Source organism: Antechinus flavipes, chromosome 6 (assembly GCF_016432865.1).
Source record: "Antechinus flavipes isolate AdamAnt ecotype Samford, QLD, Australia chromosome 6, AdamAnt_v2, whole genome shotgun sequence".
NCBI lineage: Eukaryota > Metazoa > Chordata > Mammalia > Dasyuromorphia > Dasyuridae > Antechinus > Antechinus flavipes.
This window is the reverse complement of record NC_067403.1, coordinates 157,037,090-157,051,866: the sequence shown is the minus strand read 5'-3', so window position 1 is coordinate 157,051,866 and position 14,777 is coordinate 157,037,090. Positions and strand designations below refer to the sequence as shown.

The following is a 14,777-nucleotide window of genomic DNA, read 5'->3' as shown; positions in this document are numbered from 1 at the left end:
AATCTTTTTTTTGCTGTGTACAATGTTCTTTTGGTTCTACTCATTTCACTTAGTATCAGATCATATAAGTCTGTCCAGACCTCTCTGAAATCATCCTGCTGATCATTTCTTATAGAACAATAATATTCCATAACATTATTATTATTCAGCCATTCCTAAATTGAGGGATATTTACTCATTTTCCAGGTCCCAGCCACTACAAAAAGGGCTGCTACAAACATTCTTGCACTTGTGGGTTCTTTTCTCTTTTTTAATAATCTCTTTGAGATACAGTTTTATAGCCCTTTGGATATAGTTCCAAATTGCTCTCCAGAATGGATCATTTCACAACTCCACCAACAATGCATTAGTGCCCCAGTTTTTATTTTTAATTCATTCTTTAATTTCTCCACTGAAAATTGTCTTCATATCCTTTGAACATTTATCAGTTGGAAAATGGCTTGTATTCTTATAAATTTGAGTCAATTTTCTATATATTTTTGAAATGAGACCTTTATCAGAATCCTTGAATGTAAAGCTTTCCCCCAGTTTCCTGCTTCCCCTCTAATATTGGCTGAATTGGCCATTTGTAAAAAAACTTTTTAATTTAATATAATCAAAATTATCCATTTTGTATTTCATAATCTCCACAGATCTGAGAGGTGGACTATCCTTTGTTCTCCTAATTTGCTTATGGTATCACCCTTTATGTCTGAATCATGAACCTGTTTCAATGTTATCTTGATATAACATGTTAGATGTTGGTCAATGCTTAGTTTCTGCCATAGTATTTTCCAAATTTCCAGCAATTAACTCTAGAGTCCAATTGCTGACATTGTATCATGAATATTTTCAATGAAATTTTGTAATAGCTGACATTTATAAAGCACCTCCTGTGTATCAGCCAGTGTGTTTATGAAGTATTTTATAAATTTTACCTCATTTGATCCTCATAATAATGTGAGAAATAACTCCATTGGACTCGAGAGGGATAAAGCTAAAAGTCTTGAATTAAATAACTGCACATGTGGGTGTCCTATAGAATAAGCACATTTGGAATCAATTGACATATGTTTTTATACCTCACCCAAAATGCAAATCCTTTCTATGATTCCCCATTGTTAAGGTACCAGAGGTCAATGGCCTATCTGAGTGTCTAAGCTCCCACCTGAGTGTGAATCTCCATCCCTGTTACATCATTACATTTTCCCTTGGTGGTCACTTTATTTGGAAATTAGTCAATCCTTCCTCTATTTCCCTAGTGGCTGAGTACTACAAAGGTTACAGCCTGTTTGGTGAGTCTAATTCCCCCACATGAGTCTCCACCTCTAAATACATCATTACTTCTTTGTCTCCCCACCCTCCAACCTGACTATAAATTCTTAATTATATCTTTCCTTCCACTTTTGAGTAAGCCCTCATCCTAATTGCATTTTCCCTCCACTACTTTTTCTTTCCTTATTCCAAATTAGCTTCCATTTCTTAGGTTTCAATTTCATTTTTTCTGATTAAAGTTTCTTAACTGTGGAAATTAAACTCTTATCCAATTCCCACAATAACTCTTTGAGATAGGTGCTGCTAGATTGGCTAAGATGACAGGAAAAAATAATGATGAATGTTGGAGGGGATGCGGGAAAACTGGGACACTATTGCATTGTTGGTGGAGATGTGAACGAATCCAACCATTCTGGAGAGCAATCTGGAATTATGCCCAAAAAAATTATCAAATTGTGCATACCCTTTGATCCAGCAGTGTTTCTATTGGGCTTATATCCCAAAGAAATACTAAAGAAGGGAAAAGGACCTGTATGTGCCAAAATGTTTGTAGCAGCCCTGTTTGTAGTGGCTAGAAACTGGAAAATGAATGGATGCCCATCAATTGGAGAATGGCTGGGTAAATTGTGGTATATGAATGTTATGGAATATTATTGTTCTGTAAGAAATGACCAGCAGGATGAATACAGAGAGGACTGGCGAGACTTACATGAACTGATGCTAAGTGAAATGAGCAGAACCAGGAGATCATTATACACTTCGACAACGATATTGTATGAGGACATATTTTGATGGAAGTGGATTTCTTTGACAAAGAGACCTGAGTTTCAATTGATAAATGACGGACAAAAGCAGCTACACCCAAAGAAAGAACACTGGGAAACAAATGTGAACTATCTGCATTTTTGTTTTTCTTCCCGGGTTATTTATACCTTCTGAATCCAATTCTCCCTATGCAACAAGAGAACTGTTCGGTTCTGCAAACATATATTGTATCTAGGATATACTGCAACATATCCAACATATAAAGGACTGCTTGCCATCTAGGGGAGGGGGTGGAGGGAGGGAGGGAAAAAAAAATCGGAACAGAAACGAGTGTCAATATAAAGTAATTATTAAATAAAAATTTAAAAAAAAAAAGAGAGAGAGAGATAGGTGCTGCTATTATTCCCATTTTTCAGATGAGGAAATGGAAGCCTACAGAGATGAAGTGACTTGCCTGGAGTCCCACAGCTAGGAAGTATTTGAAGTCAAATTAAAACTAAAGTCATTATTTTTAACCCATCTGAATCTGCCACTTTATCTACTACATCACCTCCTTATCATTTCTCATACTCATAAGAATAACCTCCCTCAAATTTGGCATTTTGTCTTATTTATTTATTTTTGCTAAGACAATTGGGTTAAGTGACTTGCCCAGGGTCATATAGTTAAGAAGTGCTGAGTATCTTGAGGCCAAATTTGAACTCGGGTCCTCTTGACTTCAGGGCTGGTGCTCTATCTACTGCACTAACTAGCTGCCCCTAAATCTGACTTTTTATGATGGATTGTTAGTTAGAAGTTTCTGTTTTCTAGCTTCTAGGATTTCCATGCTTCTACAACTTGGTGCTGTGATGTAGAGTACTATTCTCCTGTGGTTTGGTCAGTATTTTAAGGGTTGATTTATTCTTCATTCTGACCTAAATCTGTATATAGAAACAGCCAGGAAGAAATGCTTCATCTTATATCCTATTGTCTGTATTTGTTGAAGGAGCTTTAACAATATTGTCATTTTGTGTCAAGAATAATCCAATTGAGACAAATAAAGTTCTGTAATTCAGATTTGTATTTTAAGTGTTTCTTTTCCTCTTTCCTTCTTTAACTAGTGAACACAGCAGATCCTACTGCTCTGGGTTTCATCATTTCTCCATGGTCTTTGTTGCTGTTGCCATCTGGCAGTGTGACATTTACAGATGAGAGTGTTTCCCATCAAGATCTTCGAGCCTTCACTGCTCCTGAGATTCTTCAGAACCAATCACTGAACTCTCTTTCAGATGTTGAAAAGGTAACTGAAACTTTTTTTTATTTAAAGAGGAGAAAAGAAAAAGTAGTGTTCGCTTTTACCTCCCTACCACCACCATCCAAATCCATTCTGTTATATACTTCTAGAAACACAAATTAAAGTTTTCATTTTTTTGAAAAGACATAGTTAAAATTTTATCTAAACTAAAGCTACTCTGAGATACTTTAATGAAGAAAATTTTTTTTACAACAAAAATTCTCTGTTACTTAATTTCTTTCATTAACTTGTTATTTAGATGTTTGAGTGCCATTTAGGGATTTCTTTGCCAGCTTTTGTTCCCAAAGACTGAAAAATTTCTGTGCTAGACCATTAATTAACTGATTTCTGAACCTCTCAAGTAACTTAGTTGAGTCCATTTGCAATAGACATTTAAAAAAATTTTTTTTAGTTATTGATGTATCTTGGTTTTATGCCACCTTCATTTTTGAAGGTCTGTGACAGATTTTTAAAGAATGAGACAGTTAAAGCTGTGTACCAAAACTAACCTGAACATTAATCATGTCTGACAGTTTAAATGATATTCATGCTCCCTTCCCCTACTTTTTAAAAAGGGAAATTATAATTTTTTTCACTTCTGGAGCTAATAAAACTAATTGTTCTAATAAAACAGAATTGAGTCTCCCCCCTTTAAAACATTCTTATAGTCATTATGAATATTGTATCCTTAGTCTGTTTTATTTTTATTAATTACATCTTCTGGTGCTTCTCTGAATCTTCATATTTCTTGTTTCTTATAGCACAAATATTCTAAATAGGTATATTTTTCCATGAGTATAATTGAAAGCTGTGATTATGCTCAATTTTTTTCCAAATTCTATCAAATCACTGGACTTAGGTTTTTTTAGTTACTTTGATTACTTCTAAATGAGTATGACTGGTATACATTTAAGCTATGTGTTTTCCCCCAAAGGGAATTTTTTTTTTATGATTAACAAAAGCCACAACTCAACTAATTTCAATTTAATTTTTTTCCTTTTGAAATTATCATGCTTTTGATATATTTCCTTCTGAAAGATTATTCTATTTGTCTAAAAAATGTTTAAATGCCTACCAAATAGTACCAAATTGTGCTAATAAGACACAGCAATTTTCTTTACAATATAGGAATCTTCAGAGTTGTCAAGTAATACAAGCTCAGTTTTCCTGCATATCTCTTTTTTAAATTCATCTGTCAGCTTTGTCCTCACATGGTTCATACACCTGGCAACCTGTTAAACAGGAATAGTGTCCTACATCAGCAGTTTCATTTTCTATGCCCTGTTGTGACTATACATGCCCTTAAACAAATGTTTTATGAAATGTGAAGCAAGTTCTTATCATTTGACCTGAATTATAGGCTAAACTGATTAATGAGAATAGGCAAAGCTATAAAATAGAAAGAAAAGGAGATTTTTCCCACCAATTTTACACAATAGCCTTTTCTAGATCAAAGTAATCTCTTGAAGCTTTGTTGGAAAATCTACTTTCATTTCGTTAAAGAATTCAAACTATTTTGAAATATATTGTTTCTATGCCAAAAATTTATGATTGGATGTTATTAACAAGTTGGCAAGGAGGATATTCAGAGAGGCAGAATTTAATATCAAATTTCAGTTGATTCTAAGATAAAACCGTTTTTAAAAATTCAAATTAATTTTTATTTTCAATTTTGAATTCTCTTTCTTGCCTTTCTGCTTTCTTGAGAAGGCAAGAAAAACATAGTGCATTGCAAGTATAGATAGTCATATAAAATAAATGCCCATATTAACTATATGCAGAAATAAAAAAGAGTAGTTTTCAGTCTGCATTGAATCCATCACTCTTTACCTGGAAGTGAAAGATATAATTCATTATGAGTTTTCTGGAATTGTGGTTGGTCATTGTGGTGATCTTTTACTTTCAAGTAGTTTGTTTTATAATATTGTTAGTGGTATAATTACTGTCTTGGTTCTGCTCACTTCATTTTGCAATGATGTTTAGCCATTCCCCAGTTGATGAACACCTCCTCAATTTTTATTTCTTTTCTACCACAAAAAGAGCTTCTATAAATATTTTTGTATGTATGAGTCCTTTTTCTTTTTCTTTGATTTTTTTGGGAGATAGACCTAGTAGTGGTATTACTAGGTCTAAGGATATACATAGTTTAATAACTTTTGGCATAATTCCACATGCTTTCCAGAATAGTTGGATTAGTTCTCAGCCTCACCAACAGTTCGTTAATGTACTTCTTTTCTCACAGTTTCTTTTTGTCAGTCTGACCAATAAGATAAACTAGTTAAAGAAGGAATACTAACTAAGATAGTTTTTCATTGTCTTGTAAATAAAACTTAAAAGTTGGCTCAACTGGCTAGCTCTTTTTTTTTCTCTTCTATAGCACAGAAGGAAATAGGATCAAACAAGTCGAGGTTGAAATTAGATACAGAGACAGTACAGAAATTTTGCAAACATTTAATGTGTCCCTTTAAGCTGAAATATAACAGTCCTTGCCCCTCCAGGGTATTACAGTATAATAGAAATAACGATTGCCTTAGAATTCTGAAAAGCATTTATCTTATAACAACATAGTTACATTGATAGGATAATTAAACAAATCAGTCATCCTTTGAGAATCTTCAGCTCTTGGAAGCTTTGGGGATAGAGATTTCTACCCTTTTCTCTGAGGTAGCTGTTGCTTCTTTTGGGGAGTAATAGTAGTGGTAGCTTTGAAAATTCCTGCATGTATCAAAAGAGACAATTGATCCTATGACATATGATGCAGATTACTATCAAGTCACCCAGAAGGGGTCATGCTTTGTATATTCTCCATGCCACCAAGCTATCGCCATTCCAGTGGAGCTTTATTTCTTCCAGTATCTTTCTATGTATGTTGGTTTTTCATAATTACAGTGTCTCTTATAGTGTCCTTGAGTATGAATCTATGATATAGTCTGGTCAGGTAGCAGAGGACCAGACTATATCATAGCATGTGATCACTTTTATTATAGTCACATTCTAGGGATAACCAATAGAGAATTTATATTACTTACTCTTCAAAAAAAGAAATTGAAGAAACTATAGATGATCTCTCAAATTAAAAAAATCCCCAGAATCAGTGGGATTTCTCATATTTGTAACCCTTATATTTGGTGTGGGGTCTGATGATAGACGTTGCTTAATAACCATTTAATGATTGAGTAAAAGAGGGAAAAAAGAAATACTACAAAACTCCTTCTGTGAAATAAATATGATCCTGTTTTCTTATACTAAAGGAAAAGTATGGTTTTATTCTATGTACAGTTCTTACAGAGAAAGAATGGTATAGGCTTTGTGAATTGTAGCTGAATTCTAATGGTTAGCTATAAAATTACTACTACTACTTGTTGCGGATATAGTGTTAATAACATTACAGTTTGTTAGAACAGTTTTTGTTTTGCATATTATTGGACCATTTTCAGTAATATATGTATATGCATTTATGGGCAAATATATATTTGTGTGTGTGTGTGTGTGTGTGTGTGTATAAATATATATCAGTCAATAGAATGAAAAGGCAGTCAAATGATTATCATTGCTTTTTTTTTAATCTGTTAATCTGTTTCATACAGCTATTTCCTAAGAGTAAAAATCTTAATATTTACTCAGTGAACCTATTTTAATATTAGCATGTAAATTAGGATGTATAACAATCCATATTTAAAACAGCAGCTTTGAATTACATTAACATTTATTTGGGAAATGTTTTGGTAATTTACTAGAGAATTTCTTTTGCAAAATTTTGATACTAACAATATTTCATTTTAATGATTAGAATAAATGTCTTCTCTAGTGTCAGTTTTTTTTTAATAAACCATAAATATTTTTATTCAGAATGGTAAATGAGTATCCAAAATCTCTCTTACAAGTGTTTTTGGTGAGGAAAAAGCATCTTTTTTGTTTGTAAATGTTAGCTGGTTCCATTCAACAAACCTTTATTTAGTATTTATTATGAGTAGAACACCGTGATTGGCATTGGAGGAGATAGGTTAAGTGTATACTCCAGTCTGCCCTGGCATTGTTTATCTACAGTTTTTTTTTACATAATTGTTAAGTTGCTATAACTAACAGTTTGAATTTTGTTCTTAGATACATATTTATTCTCTTGGAATGACATTATACTGGGGAGCTGACCATGAAGTACCTCAAACACAAGTAAGTCAGACTTTTTTACTTGTTTTTATTTTTAGTTTTCACATCTTAAAATAAAAAATCTTCCACATTTTAAAATATGTTCAGAAGCAGCATAGACATAGAATCAGCATCTCTTTGAATGTCTATTTAAAAATGTTCTGTGACAAATGACCCTCAGTAAAACACCAGACAAATTCATTTTAGTATCTGAAATAGAGTAAAAGGTAAGTAAGGTAAGAGAGTAGCAGATTTATTCTGTGAAATGTATTTGTATTCCTATGTAAAAATTGGAAAACTGGTAGGTTGGTTTTTCCTCTTATTGTTCTAGGGAAATGACTGATAATAGGAATTCTAAAAGACTTTGTTACTATGTGGTGAGAGTGCCTATTGTTTTATTTATTGCAATTGTACCCCAAAACCTACCACAATTCCTGGCATGTCTTAGGTTCTTAAAAAATGCTTGATCAGTTGATTGCAATTTGATTCAGACAATTCTTGGAACTCAGTTAAGATGGGGAAAATACCACAAGGTTACAATCATTTATTTAGTTAAGTTTAACTCTTCATGCTTTCTATATCCCAGTCTTGTTATGGTTCTTATGGTATTTTTGTGGCTAGGAGAGAAGTAAATGTAGAATCTAGATATAACAAAATTATTAACAGTTCTTTTTTAATTGTTAAGGTTCATGTAAACTTCTAGTTTTACTTCTTACCTTCATTGAAAGATGTTTCTCATTTTAGTTCAATACATATGTATATATATATATATATATATATTTATGTATATAATTCAATATTACCTGATTCTTAACAATGATAAAAGAAAGTTAAATTGCCACAGAAAATATTTCTCAGAAATATATTTTGCAATTTATTTACATATGAAATATGACAAAAATATAAAATGTGGATATGTTTCAAAGAAATGTAGGAATGTGTAATTTGATGGAAAAAATAACTTCTGGTGTTGATTCCATTTTAATAAGACTGATATATTATAATAGGAATATTAGTTACAGGTAGATTATTTGAGAAAACTGATCACTTATTTGTGATCCATATTTGTGAAGTTATTTTTTGAAACAAATATCAATCCTTAGACTCCTTAGAAAAGTTTAAATCAAATTATTTTCTTCTCAAGAGGTATCATCTAGATTCTCAATTATACATTCCTTCATTGCTTCTATAGTAGAGTTCAGTGCTAGTCATTACGATGATTGACATTCAGCACCATTAAGCAAGAATTTGTTTGTTACCTAATTTTTTTAATATATATTTTATTTTCTCTTAATTATATGTCAAAATAATTTTTAAACTTTTTTTAAGGTTTGAGTTTTAAATTCTGTCCTTCCCTTACTCTCTTCTCCCCCCTCCCTAAGTTGTAAACAGTACAGATTATACATGTACAATTATATAAAACATTTCTATATTAGCCATTTTGAAAAGAAGATAAAAGAAAAAGAAGGAAAGTAAAAAATATCATGCTTCAGTCGGTATTCAAACAATGTCACTTTTTTCTCTGGAGGCAGATCATATGCTTCATTATTAATTCTTTGAGATTGTCTTAAATCATTCTATTACTGAGAAAAGCTAAATCATTCATAGTTCTTCACAGAACAATATTGCTGTTGCTATGTACAGCATTCTACTGGTTCTGTTCACTTTCTATTAGTTCATGTAAGTCCAGATTTTTCTGAAATCATCCTGCTTGTCATTTCTTATAGCACAGTAGGTTTCCATTAAAGTCACATACCACAGAACCAATGTAAATATATACATATAAGATCTTTTTCTTTTTCTTTAATCTCCTTGCAGGTATAGTCCTATTAATAGTATTTCTGGGTATACATGGACTTTTGGGGCATAGTTTAAAATTGCTTTCCAGAATGTCTGGACTAGGTTAACAACTCTATCAACCAGAACATTAATTTGCCTATTTTCCCACAGCTCCTTCTGAAATTATCATTTTTTCCCTTCCTCTGTCCCTTCTTCCTTTCCTCCCTGTCTCCCTCCCCGTCTCTTTTTTCCTTCCTTCCTTTCCTTCCTTTCTTTCCTTTCTTTTTCCTTTCTTTCCTTTCCTTCCTTTCTTTCTTTTCTTTTACCAAATTTGTCAGTGTTATAGGTGTGAAATAAAACTTTAGACTTGCTTTGATTTACATTAATATCTCAGCTACCAAATATTTTTTGGGCAGGGGCAAGAATAATTATTTTTAGGTATATTAAACAGACACGCTACTAATCTATTAAATCAAAAGAAAAATCTAATCAAGCACACTACCTTTCTCCATTCCCACTGGTTTATTAGAGGGGGGGGTGGTGATTACTATCTCTAAAAGATTACCCTGATTACATTTAAGTATGTGTAAAGTGTATATGATGATGAAAGTTATTATTATTATATTATCTGTAAAGGTGAATTTAACATGACTTTTCCTTCTTTTGTACTCAGCCTATCAAGCTTGGAGACCATCTCAACAGCATATTGCTTGGAATGTGTGAGGATGTTATTTATGCTCGTGTTTCTATACATACTGTCCTGGATGCTTGCAGTGCCCACATTAGGAACAGCAATTGTGCACCTTCTTTCTCCTATGTAAAACAATTGGTAAAGCTGGTTCTTGGAAGCCTTTCTGGGGTAAGCTACTGTTTTAATCTGTGGCTTTTAATTTAAATTGTATTTATGCATGTCTATTTTTTAATAATAGCTTTTTATTTACAAGTTATATGCATGGGTAATTTTACAGCATTGACAATTCCAAATCTTTTGTTCCAATTTTTCCCCTTCTTCCCCCCATCCCCTCCCCTAGATGGCAGGATGACCAATACATTTTAAATATATTAGAGTATAAATTAAATACAAAATAAGTATATATGTCCAAACCATTATTTTGTTGTACAAAAAGAATCGGACTCCAAAATATTGTACAGTTAGCCTGTGAAGGAAATCAAAAATTCAGGTGGGCAAAAATATAGGGATTGGGAATTCAATGTAATGGTTCTTAGTCATCTCCCAGAGTTTTTTCGCTGGGCGTAGCTGGTTCAGTTCATTACTGCTCCATTAGAACTGATTTGGTTCATCTCATTGCTGAAGATGGCCAGGTCCATCAGAATTGGTCATCATGTAGTATTGTTGTTGAAGTATATAATGATCTCCTGGTCCTGCTCATTTCACTCAGCATCAGTTCATATAAGTCTCTCCAGGCCTTTCTGAAATCATCCTGTTAGTCGTTTCTTACTGAACAATATTTTATATTATTCATATACCACAATTTATTCAGCCATTCTCCAATTGATGGGCATCTACTCAGTTTCCGAGTTTCTGGCCACTACAAAGAGGGCTGACACAAACATTCTTTATGCATGTCTATTTTTAAATTTAAAAGTTTTATTAATGCTTTTTTAAAAAGTCACAGTAATTTTCCGTTATTTCTGCCTTACCTAATTCTTCTTCACAACAGAGAAAAATAGTTGAACAAAACCTATTTTTGATACAGATACAATATTATATACCTTCCCACTACTGAAATTAGAGAAATATTATTTTTCACTCATCTATATCAAAATTGGTCATGATTCTGAATTCAGCTACCCTATTGCTTTACTTTTATAGAAATTGTGACTGTTTTAATTGTGGTTCTACTTTCATTCCACATCAGTTTCATACAGGTCTTCCATATTTGTTTGAATTTCTCACATTCATCATTTCTTATGGCTCAAAAGTAATCATTTACATTTATATACTATAATTTATCTAGCTAAACTCTGGTTCATTGCTCTAAGTGGCTTACTATTACAAAAATTGCTCCTTTATATTAAGACACATGGGACCATTCTTTTTGTGTTTGATTTCTATAAGCTCCTTTGTCTTTTTTTGGTCACCAGATGAAAAGAATGAACTGTCTAGTGGTTTTTCATCAATAATTCCAGCTCATTAAATTAATTTTAAAATTTTGAATGTTTGACAATTAAATTGTGTTGTTGTTGTTGTCGCTGTTGCTGAATTCACCAGTTCAGTTCAGGAAATATGTATTAAATATCTATTATGTGTAAACTGTGTTAGGTTTTGAAGACATAAAGATGAAAGCCCTCACATTCATACATTGTTGGTGGAGTTGTGAAGTTATCCAACCATTCTGGAGAGGAATTTGGAACTGTGCCCAAAGAGCTATCAAACTGCATAGCCTTTGACCCAGCAGTGGCTCTACTGAGCTTATATCTCAAAGAGATCTTAAAGCAGGGAAATGGACCCACATATGCAAAAATGTTTGTGGCAGCCCTTTCTGTAGTGGCAAGAAAACTGGAAACTGAGTAAATGCCCATCAGTTGGAGAATGGCTGAATAAATTATGGTATATGAATGTGATGGAATATTATTGTTCTATAAGAAACGATCAGCAGGATGATTTCAGAGAGAGACCTGGAGAGACTTATATAAACTGATGTAAAGTGAGAACATTGTACACAGCAAAAAATAAGATTATGGATGATCATCTCTGATTGATGTGGCTCTTTTCAACAGTGAGATGATTCAGACCAGTTCCAGTGATTTTGTGATGAAGAAAACCATCTGCATCCAGAAAGAGAGGATTGTGGGAACTGAGTGTTAATCACAACATAGCATTTTTACTCTTTTTGTTGTTGTTTGCTTGCATTTTATTTTCTTTCTTATTTTTCCTTTACGGTTTGATTTTTCTTGTATAACAAGATAATTTTATAAATATGTATCATACATTGGATTTAACATATGTTTTTATCATGTTTAATATATATTGGATCACTTGCTATCTAAGGAAGGGGATGGGAGGAAGGGAAGGAAAATTGGAACACAAGATTTTGCTAGAATTAATGTTGAAAAATTATCTATACATATCTTTTGAAAATTAAAAAGCTTTAATAATTAAAAAAAGAATATAAAAGCTCTCAAGGAGCTGACAATGAGGTAGGAATCTGGGGTAAGATGGAGAGATAAGGCACACACACACACACACACACACACACACACACACCCAAACACGTACATACAATATATGCATAAGAAATATCCATATTAATATGCACAGCTTTTGAAAATGAGGAATAGATATTAGAATTAATTTACTATTATAATAGCATTAAATTATTTCTACAAATAGTTCTTGTTGGCCAACCACTCCTGAGAGTCAAAATCAGTCTGTTGCCAGTTTGTATGACCTTCAAATTGACTACTTTTTATATTTTAAAATGTATGTTTATTGAATATAATGTATAAAACAAATTCTAAAATATGTCACTTGTAATTATGATCTCAGAGCCTCACTGCAAGCTCATATTACAATAAGTTTAAAAAATAAATAAATAAAGGTCTGATTGACAACTAAATTGGAATCTCATAAGCAAAATAATATGATATATAAATTAAAAGGATAGGCTGGTTTTAAAATGACATACAAATAAGAAAAAGAAAATATAAAACAAAAAGAGAGAGGACTGTGCCTTTGTGATAAGCCAAGGGGAAAAGCCCACAGAGAGCTACTGTATATCAGTTTTTTTTTTTTTCAAAAATGATTAAACTCTTCTGTAAAAAAATCTTTTAAAAAATTTGTATTTAAAACATGGTAAAATGGAAGCTCTAATCTTAGTTCTTGGGAAAGATCCTCTGGCTATATAGTATGCTGATCTCTGGTCTACAATAAAAGAGATAACTAGGATATAGTAAATTATCTTAATCTTACAATGCAGGTAACAAATTTTGGAAAACATTATAGGATTAAAGACTTTAGAACTAAGACCTTAGAGATCATCTAATTCAGCTTGTTTATTATTCTGTAAGCTAGTGAGAGGCAAAGGTAGAACCTGAGTTCTAGACTCCTGCCTCCTCATCTATTATATTTAACTTACTTGAAAAAGAAAAGAGGCAAAAGTTGTATTTTTTAATATTATATTCCTTTCCAAATATAGCTATCTCTTCTCTCTTTTCATGAGGTCATCCCTTAAAAAAAAAGAATCTTCCTTTTCTTTTTGCATTATGTTTCTGTAGACATAACTAATAGTACAATTGTGAGAATTGTGGTACTTTATGTCTGATACTAAAAATAGTCATTTCTGTTGCTGTGTAATTCAAAGAGATTTAAACAGCAGATAAAAGTATAAGAGAGTGTCCTTTTCCAGTTGTGGCTAAATAAGCTCTGTTCCCTCTTCTCGGAGAGCTTTAGGGTATCAATGGTGGCAGATTTGTAGTAGACACTGTTGTGTCCAACTATCAAATGATTTTGAGCATTCAAAAGCTTAAAGTATTGTCATCCTAAAATTACTTACAATCTCTGTTCTTCATTTTGGAAAAAACAATTCCATTTTACCAAATAGGTATGAAAATATTAGAAATAGTGCTTATGAGTATGTTGAGGTTCTAGGAAGAAAGAAAATTAGGAGCTTGCTATTATTGGTACATAATGGGCTCTTTGATATCTTGTCCCTTAGATTTTGAAGTCCTGTTGATTCATTTTATTCCCCTTACCTTTATGGATTGACAATAAAATCAGTTATAATGTCTTAAATATTTATATTCTCTTAGGAGTAGTCCCAATTAAGTCTTATTTTAAGAAATGAAGTAACAGAATTCAGGTCATAAAGACAGATTAGGTGATTTAAGAACTATGATAAGAAAGAAAGATATCTAATGTAACTGATTACAGTTTTCTGGCATGGATTCTAGTACATTCTAAGAAGTAAAAGGAGATGAAAAATGAGCATTATGCAAAGGTGTATTAAAGATTTTTGTTACTTAATTTTGTGTATCAGTGTTTTTGCTGGTGGTTTATTTTTTATTAGTGTCTTCATCAGAAGTGCATGAAATTTCAGAATTTTCATATGAATTTGGATATTTTTAAGAGAATATTTTAAAGGAAGAAATAAAATTGATTATTATAATTGGATCAATATATTTTGGTTTTTCATTATCTTAAAAAGAGGAATAAGATATCACTATAGTTATGTCAATCAATTGTTGATTAAGCACTTAATGTATATCTGAAACTCTTAAATTCTGGAGACACACAAAAAAAGGAAAAACATTCCCTCTTTTCAAGGAGCTTATGTTCTATTGGAGAAAATAAAATGGATATAAATTGGTACATACAAGATCCAGTATGGAGAGAAAGTGTCAGAGAAAAAAAAAAGAGTTGAGAATGTAAATAAAATGAAAGAACTTGAAAGGAAAAAATGAAGATGAATTTGGAAGAAAAAAGTTGGGGAAAGAATTGACAGTTTAGAACAAGGGGTTTATATTAATCCTTACTCAATGAAGCAGAAACTAGGCATAGAACACCATCTCAAATCATATATCAAAATAAGATTCCAGT

General features: G+C 32.0%; 1 protein-coding gene across 1 annotated transcript in view; it reads left to right on the top strand.

The window, feature by feature from the left end:
* The window catches only part of PTPN13 (protein tyrosine phosphatase non-receptor type 13), a 213,733-nt gene that overhangs the window by 44,418 nt on the left and 154,538 nt on the right, over nt 1-14,777 (top strand). The window contains 3 exon segments of the mRNA XM_051966187.1: nt 3,120-3,298; nt 7,397-7,462; nt 9,891-10,076. Coding sequence (XP_051822147.1) covers nt 3,120-3,298; nt 7,397-7,462; nt 9,891-10,076 — 431 coding nt within the window.